Source organism: Protopterus annectens, chromosome 10.part0, assembly GCF_019279795.1.
Source record: "Protopterus annectens isolate FY-2018-M chromosome 10.part0, PAN1.0, whole genome shotgun sequence".
In the NCBI taxonomy this organism is placed as follows: domain Eukaryota; kingdom Metazoa; phylum Chordata; order Ceratodontiformes; family Protopteridae; genus Protopterus; species Protopterus annectens.
The window spans coordinates 1812357314-1812376975 of record NC_056744.1 but is presented as its reverse complement, the minus strand read 5'-3'; the positions used below and the strand labels follow the sequence as shown (position 1 = coordinate 1812376975).

The following is a 19662-nucleotide window of genomic DNA, read 5'->3' as shown; positions in this document are numbered from 1 at the left end:
AAACTCTGTGAACATTCCAGTTGTTGGATGTGCCTGGTTAGGTACATACCAAAGGGGGCATTGTACTCAATGATAGGTCTGACAAATGCTAAATAACAGTGGAACAATGACCTCCTTGGACCTAGATGCTATACATTTGTTTATAAGTTGCACAACACAGAATGATTTCCTCACCACTGCAGACACGTGACGGTCAATGGCTAGATTACTGTCTCTGCCCCCAAGTTCCAGACTGAGTACCAAGTATTAGTCCAGATAAAATCACTTCAGCTAGCAGATCTAGAGGACTCTGTCCTCCTCTGATATCCTCCCTGCAGGAGGAATAAAGATGCCTTGTTAAAGTTTCAAGTAGTTTATTCAGTTAAGTTGGTAGATGGATGAGTTTCCAGGGTCTGCAGATGGCCCACCTTTGTACAGAGAGATGACTGTTGCTGTTCTTCATTCATGAGGCACGAAGCCTGTGTTTCATGCTATTTAGAAAGATTTCTGGGATATTGTCTGAGACCACCAATGGAGTGTTCCTGGCCTTAGAGAGAGCAAGGTGGATCTGTTCCGTAGTAATAGCAGGGGAGAGTTATACTAGTGGCATTTCTTGAGGGGAAGTTGAGGGGGAGAGAGAGGTAAAGTCAGAGATGAATTTATCTGCCAGTAGGTTTGCTATATCTTTTGTCTTTTTAATTTCTCCAAGTCATTTGTTGTTCTAATACCATGACTGGAATGGACTGTATTCCTAAGTCAAAGTATGAAATTAGTGTTGTTTCAGTCTTTGATGTTAGCCAAAAGTGCTCTTCACAGCACCCATAATGTGCTCAGAATTGATGCCTTCTGCAATTCATATGGAGTTACATGTATCTGTAGCCTATCTAAATATGACTGTAAAATATTTTTTTTATGAGACCCTTTGCTCCTACTACTATTGGAACTGTCTATGTATACTTCTTCCACATTACTCTCGTTTCTGCCTATAAATCCTGATATTTCATGACTTTGTGTCTCTCTGTAGGTAAGACACTGTTGTCACTGGGTGTAGCAATTTCAATGGTCAATGCTACTTTTGTCTTCTTTTCATGGACTACTATATCTGGTTTTCTCGCATTTATTTTTTTTTTACTGTTGATAATGGGTGAGCCCTTGTGATATAAACTTCATCATTGTCTATAATGCTTTGTGGCTCATGTTTCGCAGCTACTGCAATATTGTAATGTTTGCACAATCCCCAATGCAACAGTCTTGCCACATTATTATGCCTTTCGGTATACAGTCCTTCTGCCATTAATGTATCACATTCAGCAACAAGATACGCAACTGTTTTCATTTCTGTTTTATAAAACCTACATTTGTCTGTTTCTCCCACATGTTCAATGGACATATACGTAGTCCACTATATTTCTGCATTTTCCACATTTCTTGCTTTTTCATCTGATACATCACCTTACATTTTGACTTTTGTTTTTTGGCACATTCATTTGCTGCCTGATTTTTATCTATTTCTAGTTTGATTTTCATTCCCACTTGACATCGATATGCTTCTACTAAACTAAAGAAGGAAGTCATCTTAGATTTCTTCTGTTCATGTTTCAAAACTTCCACTGTTTTGCATCTTGTGAGGTCAGCAGATATGTATGCAGTCCTACTTTTTCAGATCTATACATGTAATCAGTTTCGAGGAGGCTCATACCTTCTTCAGAATGAGAAATATACTTGGTGTACACTGACATTTATACATTATTTGATAAGTGTGAAGCCTTTTTATTGTTTTCCTATCCAAGTGATCCAATACCTTTTGGGGCCAGTCAGTCACCCCAAAACTAAGTTAGAACAGGAAGAGCAATTTAACATATAGCTTGGACTTTGTTCCTAGATGTTAGGGTTGTTTTCAGTATTAATTTTACTCTTCTAAAATATTCCTTATTAAGTTTTATTTACATCTGTTCATGCTTTTTGCCATTCCTTCATCAGTTCCTAAGTATTTATACACTCCCTCTTGCTCAAGTTCTTTTATATCACATTCTTGTCCCAAACTGATGTTTTCTTGGTGCTGCAGTTTTCCTGTTTTAAAGGTTGCTTTTGCACATTTATCAAGACCAAATGACATTCATCTGAGAAAGTTTTGACCACTTCCAGTTGTGCTTTCAGCTCCTCGTCTGATGAGCTGTACAGTTTTAACTCATCCACAAAAAGAAGATGAGAAGTCTTTACTTTGTTGTTGTCCGGGAGCCAAATTATAGCCATGACCTAATCTGTTAAGTAGACAGCTTAATGGATTAAAGGTAAGACAAAAGAGCAGTGGTGACAGAGAGTCACCCTGAAATATCCCCCTTTGAATGTTTATCTCAAAGATAATAATTTGACCTTTATCATGGCTTAGCTGCAAAGTGGTTTGCCACCATTTAATGATCACTGTAAGGTAACTAATCAATGCAGGTTGTGTCTTATATATCTGTAAGCACTCCTTTATCCGTGAATGTGGGATACTGTTACATGCTTTTTGTAATCTATCCATGCCATACTTAGATTCCTCACCTTTTTACAATTCTCTATGACTTTATTTAAATAGTGATCCCTTGTTCTGTGTGACTTTTTTGTCACCCTTTTGTTCTGTTGCTATGACTGAGTTTTCTTCTAAATTAGCATAAACTCTGCCAGCATCAGTTCCAGTATAAAGTTTATACATCGTCAGGAGGCAAGTTACTGGTCTATAGTTTTTATGATAGCTTGCAGGTTCACCCTTGAGGAGTATCATTTTTTCTGTTGTTAACCAGGTTAGTGTCTGTTTAGGGTGCACATATAAATAGTTTCTACTCAGGGCTAAATCTTCATATAAAGATGTTAATACTTTTAGCCAGAAGATAGGTACTGTATTAGGACCTAGTTTTTTTCCACTTTAGAGCTTTTCTTAATTTTGTTTCAATTTCTCTGACTGTTACGTCATCCCATTTCATATCCTGTAGATTTGAACTTCTTACTGTTTCTTTTAATTCTTCTATCTATTCGGCATCTTTTAAGTTCCCCAGGGTCTTCATAGACATTTCTCTAAAATGTGTGCATTTTTTTCCATTTAGTTGGTGTTTCTATTCCTTTACTTTGTTTTGCAGTTCTCATCAATGAACTACTTATTTTGTACTTTTCCTTTTTATTTATTGGCATATCTTCTAGGTTTTTCTGCCTGTACCAATATTTTTAGTTTATTACTTGAGACAGTGTATGTTAGATCCTGGTCTGTTCTGATAAGACACGTTGCTTTTATCACGTTTATCTTTGTAAGTATTTTTCTTGATCTTTTCCCTTGTCTAAACTCTTCTAACAGTCACACATCTTGTCTTGATTGCTTTATAGTTTTCTCTATCGATATTTGCATGCTGGCATTTGATTTCTTCCCTTCCTTTCCCTTACTGCCCTGTATTCTTGTGGTTTAACTATCTGTTATTAATTTAGCTGCACAGTAATGTATCCTATTTACTTCTGTTATGTCACATGCATTTCTGTTGACAGTCTTGATTACTGCGTTCATTTGTTTTATCAGCCTTCTAACATTCTGGGTTTTACTGACTTTCTGTAATCTATTTCGTTCACTGATTTTAATATGTCTATCCATCTCTAGTAAATCAAACAACTCTTCCCTTAGATATTTTTCTTCCAAATTGAGGGCACATTCTTTATTTTCCATTTCCTGTGAGCATTCCCTTCAGCTGCATCCTGTCATCCATTGCTCTTTCATAAGGGAACTCACTGACCTATCACTCCATAATATTGACCGTGTCAGAGTTGCTGCTGTTTCCTGCTCCATCCCTTGCTGTACAACTCCAACTGAAGTTCTGCACTGGCTTCCCACTGAAAGCTCCAGAGTATTTTTATGTGGTAACAGATCAGATGCTTCCTGTTCCACCTGTTTCTCCTTAATTTGGAGATTCACTGTTCCATCATGCTGTGACATTACCAGAGTTGGATTTGCTACATTAAATCCTTCAATTCCAAGATAATCCATAGCTTCTGTTTTTGTATCTTTATCTTCTCCATTACGAATCCTCTTTTCTAATTCCCCCTTTTTTTCTTAGTTTTTGTACTGTACAGTTTTCTACATCGTCTGGCTTAGTATAGGTGACTCCATTAACAATGAGCTCTACACACAATTGTTTATTGCTTTTAAGGCTGAGGACACAGGTAAAGAATGCCCTTTGGTTCTTCTTGGCCTGGGTGTCCAAATTTGTCTCAAATGTGGCTTTGGAATACTTTATTTTTCCTCTGAGTTTGTTTAGTTTGAGGAGAGTGCATTTATCTTGCTGGGTGATATATCTACTAATTTTTGCTATGATTTGTTGTTTAGTCTCTTGCCACATATCCTTAGCTGTCATAAGTGATTTTAATTCATACTTCTAAATACTTCATTGTATTGTGTCCACACAAATATGGGTATTGCTAAACCAATTTGTTTGTGGGTACATAATTTATGAGTATAGGCTTTGTTTTAGCTTCATTCATTTTATATCCTGAAAAGACTTGAAACTGTTTCAGAATGTTTCACACCACCAACATTCCCTTTTCTACATTTAATAAGTACAAAATAATATCTGCAAATAAAGCCAACTTTTCTTGATTACCATACCAATTATATTCTTTAATTTCTTAGTCCCTTATTTTCTTAGTCAGAGGCTGTAAATATAAAGCAAAAAGCAAAGGGGAAAGAGGACAACTATGCCTGGTTCCTCTGTTCAAATGGATCTATGTCAGAAGATCGAAGTCTTTGAACTTTGAAGTTCATATGGCTGAGATCATATGTTCGACGTTTTGAAACTTCGAACATCAATGAAAATAATTTAAAAAAATCTGTTTTTACATTTCTGCAGGGGGGACAAGCCCCCTGCACCCCTACATTCCCAGCAAATTAAATTTAGCAACTGCAAAATCACACTACATTAAAGAAATAGCCTGTCCCACGATGTATGGTGATCTCCATTCAAACCGTTCAAAGTTTCAAAACTTTGATCATATGGTCTCGGTCATATGAATTTCAAAATTTTGAAACTTTGATCTGCTGATAGGGATCTGTTCAAACACAACTTAATCAGAGAAGAACCTTCCAAATTTAATTTTTGCCTCTGATCCTTCATATAGCCTCCCAATTAACCTTATTATTGTATCAGGGAATGCAAACAATCTCTGGTTTATTTTTCTTGTGATAGGCTCCCTAAGTTTGGCAACAACCCTTTCTGCTCTCTGTTGCTAAAGTTGTGCTAAATTATTTTTTGCTCTGGAGTTATCAAAAAATAGCTGCTCAACAACAACCTTTCTAAACTCAAGCATATTATCCAAAAACTCCCTTATTTTCTCTTCAGCACATTGTAGTTACTCCTCTTCTTGGTTTTTTTTTGTTTGAGATTCCCCTTTTCTTTAAAACTTCACCCCTTTAAATAGTTTATATCACTTCTTAACCATATCTCTTTCTGTTGTATCTCTACCCTATTTTTCAACTCCAAACTTCATTTTATCCCACGTACTAGCATCCCTTCTGAAGAAATGTATCTTTTCTTTTAACTCTCTGATAATTTCTACTATGCATTCCTGGAATTCTTCTCTTTTGTAACAGGTTGGTGGGAAAGCATCAGTGTCTCATTTTTACTTAACTAACCTGCATTTTTTGTCTTAGTTTTTATCGGTGCATGATCTGAAATAGTTATTGGATGTGTTAAGGTTTTTAGTTAAATTTACATGCTCCTCAAATAAAAATTATATCCAGCCTAGCTCAGTTATTATACTTTTTAAAATGTTTACTCAGTTATTATACTTTATTATTATTATTGTTATTATTGACAACAAGGCAGGAGTTAGGGCTAGATGTGGCAAAGTTAAAGATGTTAAGATTTGCACTGGGTATGACGAGGATGGACAGGATTAGGAATAAGTATATTAGAGGGTCAGCCCAGGTTGGAAGGTTTGGAGACAAAGCCAGAGAGGCACGATAACGTTGGTTTGGACATGTGCTGAGGAGGGATGCTGAGTATATTGGGAAAAAGATGCTAAGGATGAAGCTACCAGGTAACAGGAAAAGAGGAAGGCCTAAGATAAGGTTTATGGATGTAGTGAGAGAGGACATGCAGGTGGTTGGTGTGACACAGCAAGATGCAGAGGACAGGAAGAAATGGAAACAGATGATCCGCTGTGGCGACCCCTAACGGGAACAGCCAAAAGAAGATGATGACTCAGTTATTATACCTTAGCTGTACATAACTGGTATAGTTAAACTGATTTCTTATGCTATTACTTCCTAAATGTGCAATAGTCAGGAGTGAGTCACCACACCATACATGTGCAATATGAGCATCAGAATACATCTTACTACAACTGAAGTGCAGTATTCTAAGCAATCACAATGTGAAGTCATAGTCTTGCAATACCTACTAGTATAATATTGTCTAATGTCTTCCTATCCAATTGTGGTAATTTATTGTGTTGTTAATATTTTAATTATTACTGTATGTGCATTAGTCTTACTGCCATTCAAACTATGTATTCATTGTTATGTCTTGCACAGGACCAAAACAATGTAATGTTGTTCATCTTGCAGTGCTGTATATACCTGATTGACAATACAGTTTACTTTGACTACTGTGACCTTGACTTTGACTTTAGGGAATAATATGAAAGTTATGTCTGGGTTCTTATTACTGAATTCATGCCTTGCATACCAAATATTTTCATAATTATTTTCAGAAATGTACCCTCTTTTTTATTTATTCCTGTCTAGGTCCTCTGATACATCTTCATTATTGCAAATCAAGTAATGTTTCCTGCTGAAAGCTGATTATTCCTAAAATTTTCTTAAACTCCATAACAACAGTTTATAAATACATGCCAGCATAATCCTTGTTTGCCAGTAACCCCTTATTGCTAAAATCTACCATTATTGCCTCCCCCATCCTATCATCATCGGAGCCCCTCTAGCAATCAGTATTATTACTCCCCTTTTCCTTTATTCTTGATGGTCTGCTGAATATTGATTCTAAAATATTTTGTTAAATTCACATGTTCATTGTTTTTAAATGTGTCTCCTGAAGCATTGTTATTTGCATTCTGTATATAATTCAATACCCTTTCCTTTTTGTCTGTGCCTGTAAGGCCATTTGCACCCCAAGATGCAATGGCTAGAGTAACCACTATGTTAAAAATGTCCAACTTTTGTCTTAGATGCACACACTGAAAGGCTGGTGTTTGTACAGTTATTTCTTCTCATCTGTATTTGAACCTATATCACATTAAAGGCAAAATTCTTGAAAATGAAAACCTTCAAACAAAAAAATTAAATACAGTTTAAGAACAATGCCATCTACTATTAACTTAGAACAAACACACAAAACCATGCATATGTTCAACAAATGAAGTTTAACCATTCAGATAGGAAGAACCGCCCCAATCCTACAGCTGAATCCACAGACATTACCTAATTTAAAATGATGGTTATATATATTCTGAAGTGCATGTTTCAGCCTATGGTTCCACTTAACAGTGATTACTGCCTGTTCTTTCCTTCACTCTATTCCCCTCCCAGATGTGAAATACAGCTTGCATGCTTTCAGAAAACATTGACCTCTAGCTCTAAGAACATGTGCACTGGCTATCTTTAAATAAAACTAAACTGTGTATTTTTCTATTAAATACATTATGTATTAAGGTTGTTGGTGAGGATGCCATTTCATATTCACTTCCCATAATTTCAAACCATTTTTACTGAAATTATTACCAATGTACTTTTGAATTTTGCATTGCCCTCAGCAAAAAATGTTCAGAACTCTCCAAATTAATTGCTTGCACTTGCAGACAACCTGACACCATGTACAAGTACACAACATGACAAAAAGCAAGTTAGAACTCTACAGATGAAGGAAGGAATCTTTGTAAATTTCACTCAGAAGACAGTGTACAGCTGTGAACACGATATACAAAATTCCTCTAGCCAACTGCCCTTGGCTGTAGATTTCAAGTTTCATACTGAAAACATTTGCAAATGTAAAAAGACAACACGCTATTACCTTTGTAGAAACAAGAAACTTAGCATGGTTTGAGCCTTTCATCATTTTGTCTTATATTTCAAGCTTATGTGCTTACAAAACTGTTCATAGCTTAAGTCAAGGACAATACCCTAGACATCCAGCTCTGTAAAAACAAGATAAATTGCCTTAATTCCACATATAATATAAATCAGTACACTTTTACACTCCTCCCCCACTCCCAGCAGTCCAAGATCACATCATTATATTAACTTTAGGCTTGTTTTTGTTCAGCCTTTTATATCTTGTTATAGTATAAAACCTATATTTCTTACAATTAAGAAAAAAACACTTCTTTATTTTAACATATACAACAGTCACTGAAAAGACCCCCCCCCACACACATTTAAAATACACCTGAATAAACCATATACAAAACTACTTTACAAAACAACATGCAGTTTGCATTTCATGAAATGTTTTACACAAATACTAATAAAAACAAGATGTTTTACTTGTAGTTACTCTTTTTCCCATTTAGTATCCTTATAAACGTTAATGGTATAAAGTAGATTATATGCTTTGTAGTCCATGCACTAGTTTAACAAAGTCAACAAAAGTCTGGTGCTTTTCAACCAGTTTTTCTTGTAAAACCCTACATCTTAAATGTGATAAGATGCATTTATTCACTAATTTCAGAGTTGCTGGTCTTCTTCCTGTTCATCTTCATCTCCCAACACCAGACTCTGGTTCAAGTCCAGGTACCTCTGATTCTTCAAGTCAACTTGTATGCTTTTCTCAGCCTCTCATGTATTTTTCTTTGGAACATTGGAAAAAAGGTTTCACTGGCATAGACTTTCCATGAGCTTTAGTGTCAGAAGAATGAGAAGCAGAAAGCCCTTCTGCTGGCTAGCTCACTTCTTGTTGGATATTTTTTTATTCCCTTTTTACCCTCTTCTGCATCCAAAAATGTCTTTGCAATTTAGCCATCTTCAGAATATTTTTTTTCCTGGAAGACCAAGTCCACCTTAGTATCTGGAGATCAGAGCCAACCTGTGGTTCTAAAGCCATCAAACTGATACATCACACCTGCCAAGGGTCAGGAAAGATCACTAAAGATGTCAGGGTCTTATTATAGGCCAAAACAAGGTAATCTGAGTCAACTATTCTTGGCTCTTGCAAGCTCTGATCCAGAACAAGACAAATTCTGGAGGAACAGATTCTATATTCCTAAATACACTAAGTCAAAATCAGATGGTGAGACCTGGGGAACATACGACAAAATGAACATAACAGTAGTAAGACCATTAAGCTAGTTCCACCACCAGGTCAGAGGTAGAGATATAAAGATGAAAAGCAAGGCCAAGGCAAGTCCACTTTGATGGAACACAGAGAAACAAACCTGGACAAATTCAAATCCCCTTCAGGCCTAATTATTTTTTATTCACTGACCTACTGTACTGAATTATAACTTTAAGCAAAGCAACATCAGAGGAATAAAGATGTTTTTGAACTCATTAAGTGAAATCATCACACAGATGGCTGGATGGAGGTTGATCAATCATCTGTAGTTTGTTTCTGCACCTGTTAAATTCAAATTTCTACTTCACAAGAAAGCTAGGTCAGTTGCTGGACTGATTGAATACTGTAACTTATTCCTTGATCCCATACAGCTGGGTTTCAATGAATAACCTCAGAAAACAACCGATGCCCACCGCATTGCACACATCTGTGAGACCTTACAATGCATCTGTCCTCAACAATGCACACAGTTGTGAGACCTTACAACGCATCTGTCCTCAACAATGCACACAGTTGTGAGACCTTACAATGCATTTGTTCTCCATAATGCATGCAGCTGTGATACCTTACAATGGATCTGCTCACCACAATGCACAGAGCTGGAACAGTTTATAATGTAACTAGGAGAAGGGCATTAGTAACTGCCTGTGATAAGATAGGTATCAAACTTACAGCCTCTTAATGTTGGTTATTTCCATACAATTAAGACTGACAGTGGGAATGTATAATTGGGATTTCGAACCTGAAGCCACAGTTTCTTGTTTTTAGTAATGTGCAAGTAGTCCTTAGTGACACATACGGCAACTTCTATTGCATACATCTTAAAAATTTTATTAATTATCAGAAGTTGCCACCCCAAATCAGGCAGCACTATTACAGATGTACTGCAGGAAGGGGTTGTTGTTCATAACATGGCAGATTTACCGAGTCTGAGGTGAGAAACTTTGGTTTGTTTTACTTTCAGTTCATGGACAAATGATTCATCATAGTCACAATTGTAGTCAGTTAAAATCAACAGTAAAATAGAAATATGTTACATAGTCAGAGAACAGAAAATTATTGCTTTGATGAGCCAAAGCAAGTGTAAAAGAATACATTTGACACATTAACATAAGACTTTAATGGTAAAAAGTAAGCAAGCGCCCCACCCCGTCAATCAACCTGTTTTATGTATTAAATGATTACATACTCCAAGTTGATAACATACATTCTTCTCTTCCTTAATCTGGATTTGCTTTCTCCGGTGTTTGTACTTTGAACCTCTCATTAGTGTTGAAATTTCCCATTTTACATCTGATCTCTTTACCGCTGAGCCACATACTTTTTAGCTGTGCCTATGAACCCATGTGGCTCCCAGTAGATTCAGGTTATGCTACACTGTATTTGTACATCATTGTTTCTGTAACACACTATCTTCCATTATGATGATGCATTACAAACCTTTGTAACATGTCTGAGGTACTTCTGACCGGGTCCTGAGCCAAATTCTGCTGGATAAAAATGGTCACGCACTAAAATTTCTAGGTGCTGGAAAACAAAGAAGAAAGTGGACCGTTAAATGTAAACAAGAAACTGTTACTGTGTGGCAGATGCCAACAAAACTTTATTATCATTTTATTATCTTAAATAATCCTTAACAGTACAAGACTAAGCAAAAGTAAAAAATGGAGATTTAGTTAGCTTTTTTATATAGCACACATTAAAATATTTATTTATATATATTTGTTGACCGGGAGTTTCCGACTGGACGTAGGTCCATTTTCAGCGAAGGCCCGGGGAGAAAAGCTCCACAGTTAAAATAAACAGACAGTAGTTACATTGGATTACATAGCGATTAACAATTTACATAGCAATTACTTACAACATATTTACAGATGAAGAACATAGTACATCAGTAGACAACTAGAATCTTTATCTGTGAATTACATAACAGACATTAACAAATGTTACAATAAGAAGTTCCTGCTGTATAATAAGTACTAGGCTTATGAGCATCTGAGCTTGCTATAATCAAGGTGGTTAGTGGAGTGGAAAGAAAGGTAGTGGCTGGATGGGGTGGGTGATATTAGAGTGGGAGTTGCAAGGGCATAGCAGGCATGTTTTTAGGTGCGCTTTTAGTAAAGTTTTGAAGTGGGTGCATGATGGTATGGAGGTAATTGTGGGTGGGAGGGAGTTCCATAATTTGGCTATGGTGCAAGAGAATAGTGCTTCACCAGCAGAGTTATTGGCTTTAGTGATCTGCAAGTTATTTTTGTTGCTGGATCGTAGTGGTCTGGTGGTGCGATAGGGTTGGAGTAGATTCTGGAGGGATGGGACTAGTTTGTGGGCGTGTGAGAGTTTACTAGTTTGTGGGCGTGTGAGAGTTGATACCATTGAAGGAGGTGAGGGAGTACAAGCCAGCCCAGTTCAGCAAGTGAGAGACAGTGGTGACTATGGTAGGATGCCCCTGTGATGAATTTGACGATTTTGTTGTAGCAGGTCTCTAGCTTGTTTAGCTCACATTGCCTTAGGTTGTTATATATTGGAGAGGCATAAAGTAGGGTGGAGATAAGGTGGGAATTTGCTATTGAAATCTTTGCTGCTTTGGTGAGAAGTTGCTTATTTCTGTATAGCACTCCTAGTTTTTTGTGGACTTTTTTTATGGTCATGGATATGAGAATGTCAAATTTTAGTATATTGTCTATTTCCACTCCTAGCGATTTGGTGTGTTCAGTTGGGTATATAGTGGTGTTGTCTTTTGCTGTGATGTTAAAGTGAGAGTTGTTTTGAGTATGTTTGGTGGGATGGAAGATGAGTAGTTTTGTTTTGTTTGGGTTGAGTATTAATTGGGCATCGGGTAACCAAGTTTCAACAGAGGAAAAGGCTTCCTGTGTGACTTTTTGCAGTTTGGGTAGGGACTGGGCTGAGCAGATGATGGTTGAGTCATCTGCGTATTGTATGAGTGTGCCATGTTTGGTGGCAGAGGCTAGATTATTGGTGAAAACAGAGAAGAGTAGAGGTACAAGGATGGATCCTTGGGGAACCCCTATGGAGACAGGTAGTTGGGGAGATATATCATTCTGCCATACAACGGATTGTTGCTGGTCAGACAGGTAACTCTGAAACCAGTTGGTGACTGTGAGAAGGATAGGTTATTGAGGACAGAGATAAGTTGTTTGTGTGGGACCATGTCAAATGCTTTAGATAGGTCTAGGAAAGTAGCAGAGGAGAGATAGTCATTGTTTTTATGCTGAAGGATAGTGTTAGTAAAGGAGAGTAAGGCAGTGGTGGTGCTTTGGTTTGGTCGGAAACCATGCTGTGTATTGGAAAGAAGGTTGTTAGCAAGGAGGTAGTCTGAGACCTGAGAGTGTATGCATCTCTCTAGTATTTTGGAGAGTGGAGAGAGAATAGCTATGGGGCGGTAATTGGTTAGTTCTGTGGAGGGTCCGCCTTTGTGGAGGGGAATTATATGTGATACTTTCCACAGTGTGGGAACGTAACTTTCTGACAGAGATCGGTTAATCAAGATGGATCCTGGGTAGGCCAGAGCATCAGCTGCAATTTGTAGGTATTTACTTGGGAGGTTGTCTGCTGCTAATCTGGTGGGCTTAAGTTTAGTTAAGAGTTTTTTTATGTTGGAGGTAGGTACAGGAGAAAAAGAGAAGGCAGTGAGGAGATTACTAGTTGAAGGTGTGGGTTGGAGGGGAGGGGGGGTTGTGTTGTTTAGCTAGTGATAGTATGGTTTGGGTGAAGTGTGTGTTGAATGAGGTAGCAATATTTTCTGAGGAGTGAGGGATGTTAGGAGGAGGGGTGCTGACTTTACCTGGGTGGAGGATGGAGTTTATGGAGGACCAGAATTGTTTGGGGCTGTGTTGGGAGGAGTCTAGGGCAGACTGGTAGTATTGGGATTTGTCCTGTTTTATTAGCTTTTTGACTCTATTGCGTAGTTCTAGGAATTTCTGTCTAGCTGAGGGGGTTTTGGTTTTGCGCCAGTGCTCCCAGGCTTTATTCCTGTTTTTCATTTCTGACTTAGTGGTTTTCTATAGCCATGGGGAGGGTTGTGCTTTGATTCTGGAAAGTCTTATGGGAGCAAGGTAATTAAGGATGCTCAAGAAGGTAGTATTAAAAAATTCAACTGCGTCGTCAAGACTGAGGTACTTTAGAGGATGCCAGTTACATTCTTTGAGGGATGAGATGAATGTGAGTGGGTTAAAGTTTAGTTTTTTACGTATTTGACAGTAGATGACAGGTTTAGTTTGGTATAGGTATTTTTTTAGTAGAAATGTTTGGGAGTGATCACTGAGGCTATCTGATAAACAGCCTGTTATATATGACTGGGGGCTCTTACTGACTAGTATCCAGTCCAGGGTGGTGTGCTTGCTGGAGTTTTTATTTATCCTGGTTGACGGCTGGACTAGTTGGGTGAAGCCATGAAGGTTTACATGATGGGTTGGATGGTTGCCAGAACAGGATTGCCAGTCAATATTGAAATCACCTAAAATGATAGTTAGATGCTGCTAATCTGTCCAAAATAAACTGCAAACATTTCACAAAATTACAGAAAATATTTTTTCCATTGGTTTCATGTCATAATTTTTCGCACTGTTAAAGCAGAGATATGACATCAGCCAAAAATAATTAATGTTGTCAAGTAGTATAATATAATGCCTGGTAGTCAGGCTCTGCTAATACCACAGAGATGATTGTATTATTTAGTAGGAACTGTGGTATGTTTTACCTTCCACACTTGTTCTCAAGAGACATGTTTCAGCCTTTAAACATTTTATAAACCAACTTTGATGAGCACCCTAAATCTGTTTGTTTTGACAAACTTGTGTTTCAGAGTACTTACTTACATGAGATTCAGCAGTTTTAATAAACAATAGTTTAATGTAGAACAAAGTACATTATTGTACTAATTAATCTCACTGTTTTATTTGCTTAATTTTGTTATTTATCCTTTGTTGACCAATACTGTTAGGGGAAATTTGGCCAGTGCATAGGGGAGCTTTCCTACTCTTTTCACATACGGGGACACATTTCACTGTGGAGCTTCCTGTATTCTGGTCCGGGTGAGTAGGACACATTTCACTGTGGAGCTTCCTATCTTCTGGTCCTGGTGAGTAGGTGGCTTTGAGAAGCAGGAAGTTGTCGAAGTGTTGATGGAGCACAAAAAGCAGAATGAAGATGGTGTTAGTGTTTGTGGTGCAGTCAGTCGGACAGCCGATGCATTATGTTTGTTGAAAAGGAGTCGGAGAATAAGGAGGCACTCAGAAATAATGAGGGAGCAGCAGACATGATAGAAAAGGCAGTCGAGTCTTTGCAAAAGCAGTTTAAAGGGATGGATGCATCTATGGTAGACTCAGAAGATTAGAGTCGGAGATTACAAAACGAGATTGTGTTGTTATAACCCTCCATTCAGGAGGGTTGTGGGATGATTTAATGTTGGACATTGTACATGAAAGTGAGACGGAAAATGGAAAGGACGTGTGATGGGGAGAGATGATGGAAAGGATAAAGAAGTAAGAAGTGCAGCAGAGTGAAGGTATACAGGTTGGAAAAATCATATGCAGAAATGGTTAAAGAAGGGATGCACAGTAACAAAGAAGAAAAAGAAGTAAGTTCAAAGAAAAACAGACTGTTTAAAATTCAGACTGAAAAGAAGGAAGATGTAGAGATAGACAGATATAAGGTATGGGATGGAGTAGTTAAGACACTGGGTATTAAAAAAACAAGGTAAGAACATTTATTCATATTAATAAACAGACTTTTTTTGACATTTGTGATGTCCCTTCTCTGGACCAGTGATAAAGCAGCCTCACTTCTCACCACTGACACTGGTGGGAAATGTTCATATTGAGAGAAATAGACACACAGTATTTCAGATGCAGTTCTTTGCACCAAGTACAATTTCGCTTTAAAGCACACAGGGGACACACTCCAGTCTTGGGGCTAGACTCTCTCTCTAGACCCCAAATAAACATCCACACTGACCACCTTGGAGCTCTGTGTACCTGTTTCAAATAACAGACACACACACACTTTGAGATTTGATTTTCTACACACACACACACACACACACACACACACACACACACACACACACACACATGGGAAAGACTGGCATGACTCACCCTTAATGCCACCAGCCAGTTACTACATAAGGCTCTTACAAAAGGTCCCCAATTATATTGTGTAAATTTAAAATTTAATACTAATACAAACGGCAGTAGCTGACCTGACAGCAAGGCTGTCAGGAGTGGACACAGTGTCACTAAATAAATATTGGTACTCTCAAACATTAAATATTGCTAAAGGACCAGATGCAATGAAAGGTTTAAATGTAATAATAAATAATAAAAGGACATGAAAATAATGAATATCTATTTACAATGAACACCAGAGTTTCAGACACATGAAATTTTGAAAATAACACAGCTGGAAAGATTCATACAGACACAGAAAAGCAATACTTAACTAATTTTACTTTATTTTCCTGACTGATCTAAAAGAATTCATGTTCCCCTAGTTCACTTACTTAAGCAAGGCAAGATGAAGTGGGTGAGGGTCTTTCTAGTCAGGTTCCCAAACACAGACTGCTCAGTGCCAGTCTTTCACTATTATCTAAATATCATGGCTGGCTACAAAATGACATCACATCTGGTCAAGCTGCATCTGTGGGTTCTCAAATTACCCCCATTACTAAAAGCTGAGACAGAATCCTAGCACAGATGTGTTAAGGTTTATGGTAGGCACCTGGGAACCATGAAACAAAGACAATACTTCCATCATTCCAGGGTAGTAATTAGTTCATCCCTAAGGACAATACAGTAGGATTTCCAGTTCTGGTTTTCACAGACATTTTATCTCTGGCTCAGTCAGAACTGTGAGATATTTTCTTTTTGGCCTAAACCAGATAATTTAATTTCCAGTATTTTCTTAATGTTTTAGCTGGCTGCTTAACCTCTTCTCTTCCAGTGTCCTCTGTTACAATATATACATGCAGTCTGACATATATTTATTTTCTGTTCAGCAGGACCCACTTTTGGTACATTTTTAACACAAGAACTTCATCAATACATTTGTAACACAATCACCTGTACAAATCAGTTTTATATTCAAATGACATATCATTTGATTTACAAAATTCCAGCTAGCTAGGCTGGCACTACCTCACATCACAGCAGCAGTACTTTTTAACCCGGAGAATAAGCATGCTCATGCTAATGTACAATAACAAAGGGGACAGCCACAACTGTGGGCAGTACAGAGATATCAAGCTCCTGTCACATTACATGAAAGTTCTGTACAGGGTGACTGGTAAATGAATACGCAGAGTAGCAAAAAGTAGGATGGGATTTGAACATTTCAGATTCAGATTAGGATGCAGCACAACTAACCCAATGTTTGTAGTGAGACAGATGGTTGAAAAGAAGCTAGAGATGAGGAAAGAGTCCAACTGGGCATTTCTAGACTTTGCGAAAAATATGACAAGGTCCCAAGAAGACTGATTTGGGCAGTCCTGTGGTGGTTCAAAGTCCCCAAAACATTGGGTAGAGTTACTGCAGGCTATGTACAAAGATCCATTGACTCAAGTACGAGCCTTGTTTGGTCTCATATAGGAGTCCCCAGTGGGAGTGGGTGTGCATCCGGGTTCAGCTCTGAGCCCACTGCTGTTCATACTGGTGATGGGTTACATTAGCAAACAGATTGGCGAGGACAGTTCAACAAAGCTGCTGTATGCAGATCATGTTGCATTACATGCAGACTCTGAACAAGAACTTCAGCAAAGGATAGTAGAATGGAATGCAAAGGCACATGGGATGAAACTAAGTACAGATATGACTGTGGTAATGGCAGCATATTGGAGAAATCAGAAGAAGCTGAGAATTGAGATAGAAGGGAAGATAGTGGAACAGGTAAATAGCTTCAAGTATCTGGGAGGGGTGGTTGAGGAAAAGGGAAGCTTGAATGAAGAGGTCAAACCTAGAATCAGAGTGGCTGTAGCCAACTGGCATAGAGTGTCAGATGTAGTCTATGACAGAAGAATGCCAAAGAATCTGAAAAGTAAAGTGTACAAGACAGTGGTGTGACCAGTACTACTGTATGGTACAGAAACCTGGGCAGTAAAGGCAGAGGAGATGAGGAAGCTAGAGGTGATGAAGATGATGTGCCAGAGATGGGTAGTAGGAGGTACACTTTGGGAGAGACAAAGAAATGTGGGCTTAAGAGCAGAAGTCAAAGTAGCTATAATTAGAGAAAATATCAATGAAAACAGATTATGGTGGTTTCGGCATGTGCAGAAAAGGAGAAAATGATCTGGTGAAGATTTGGGACAGTCAGGAAAAAGGTAAGAGGAAACGAGGGCATCCAGCACAGAGGTGGATGGATTGTGTGAGAGAAGACCCGTGACAGTCAGGCAGGAGTGTGGCACTGAATCATAAGAGATGATGACAGATAATACAACACCTTGACCCCATGTAGAAAATGGGCAAAATGGATACAATGGATGGATTGATGATGATGAAGATAAACATGAAGATGAGGATGATTCTGTTTTAGGATTCAAGCCCATTTAAATCTACAGGAATTTTCACTGGAGTGGCAGTGTGTATGGAAGAAATGTTGTGAAGCTGAGCTTTGAGACTTATACAATGTCTGTTAATGAGGACTGCATTTCTGTTTAATAGGATCTTATTTCAAGAAGGCTGTCTGCAGTAGCGTTGCATCTGGATACGTCATCCAGTGCTCTCAGTGTAGATCTACAAAAATCAGCCCCCCCCCCCCCACTCAGGAAGGATATATCCTCTTAAGTCCGCATAAAGGATCCTCATGCTAGAGTTAAGGTGTACAAGCATCTCAATAATCTCCGGTTCTTTCCTGCTACTTGTGCAGTTCAGATTTCTTCCAAGTATTCTTTGTAAACTTCCCTTATTTATGCCTGAGAAATACTATTCTTGTAAATGAGTGTAAGCATCAGGTCACGAACCAGTACCACCACAGATATCAAATCACAGACTGGTACTGCCACAGATATCAAATCACGGACCAGTACTGCCACAGATATCAATTCATGGACTAGTACCACCACAGATATCAACCACAGTAGGTATTATTTTTTTTCTTAAAAATATGATCACGTCAGTCAGTGGAATCACAAGTTAGTTCTTCAGTGCCGCATCCAGACTTCTGCCTGTAATGGAAACAGTCCAGTACTAAGACCAGATAGAAATCAAGGATAATGATCCCAAACAGAAACAGGATAGGATAATGTTACAGGAAATGAGGCCCGTGTTTCCTTGCTATGTTTGCTGTACTCAACATGTCATCCTGGTCCTCAATATTTAACTTACATGAGGTTGAATGGAGATCAGGGGGTGAGATACTATGACAGTGGGACTGTAGAGCCAAGACAAAGCTTATGGATGGGTGTACACTGCATACTATGGCCCTACCACAAAACAGAAAGATTTGGAGAAAGCTTTTACCCCTAACTGCAGTATCTATGAGAGGTACATTCTTCATTAAAACGAACACACATATTCTAAACAGGACATGAAAAACCCTGCCTTACAACTCTGAAGTGTATGTAATGTTTGCAGTCATAAAAAGCCTTCGGATCTTCTGTTTTTACTTTGAAAGCTTATGGTTTTCATGCTGTCATAGACACGCACACACAGTTTGCTGAGCACTTACTCCAGCCTTTGAGAAGACGTACCTGGACAGTCTGCAGTGAGAAGGCTTTCCCAACCCCTTCTGCCACGTGGAGAAACATCTGAAATGAGAACAGTGAAAAGACAGGTGAGAAAGCAGGCATTTCGTGTTATAAATCAACTGTATGAGAGATGCAGGAATAACACCTAATTTGCATAGAAAACCATGTAGAAAACATATATATATAAAATATATAAAAACAGCATCTATAAAAAGAATGCATTCAATAACATCCCTAAAAAGCATATGACATAAAGTCACAAAATCTCCTTACAAAATGATGTATAATACAAGGATATGTGATACAAAAATACATCATAAGTTTTCTTTTTGTCGCTTAATTAAAACAGGTTTAAACTAACAGTACTGTTCAAGCCAGGTGGCTTATCAGCTTGCAGCCGGACTATCCACTCATATTCTCTTAGCTGTAAATAGTTATCAATATCACCACCCCTAATTCCTAAAGTTAATACAGAAACAGCCCTAAACTTAAAACTATGTGCAGGGAAGTCCAGTATATGCCTAAACAGCCCATTAGTTTCACCCTTCCTTCTTATTTCGGACTTGTGTTCTATTATTCTACTTTTTAACTTCCTTGTGGTTTTTCCTACATAAAATACATTACATTGTGAGCAGGTTGCTAAGTAAACTAAATTGGTTGTATTACAATCAGCTCTACACTGAA

The 19662-nt window shown here is 38.0% G+C and overlaps 1 protein-coding gene across 1 annotated transcript in view; it reads right to left on the bottom strand.

Moving 5' to 3' along the window:
- Positions 1 to 19662, bottom strand: part of LOC122814051 (RING finger protein 112-like) — a 1095042-nt gene that overhangs the window by 912087 nt on the left and 163293 nt on the right. The window contains exons 6-7 of the mRNA XM_044086654.1: positions 18982 to 19038; positions 10725 to 10811 (exon numbers count right to left, since the gene is read on the bottom strand). Coding sequence (XP_043942589.1) covers positions 10725 to 10811; positions 18982 to 19038 — 144 coding nt within the window. The remainder of the gene's footprint in view (positions 1 to 10724; positions 10812 to 18981; positions 19039 to 19662) is intronic.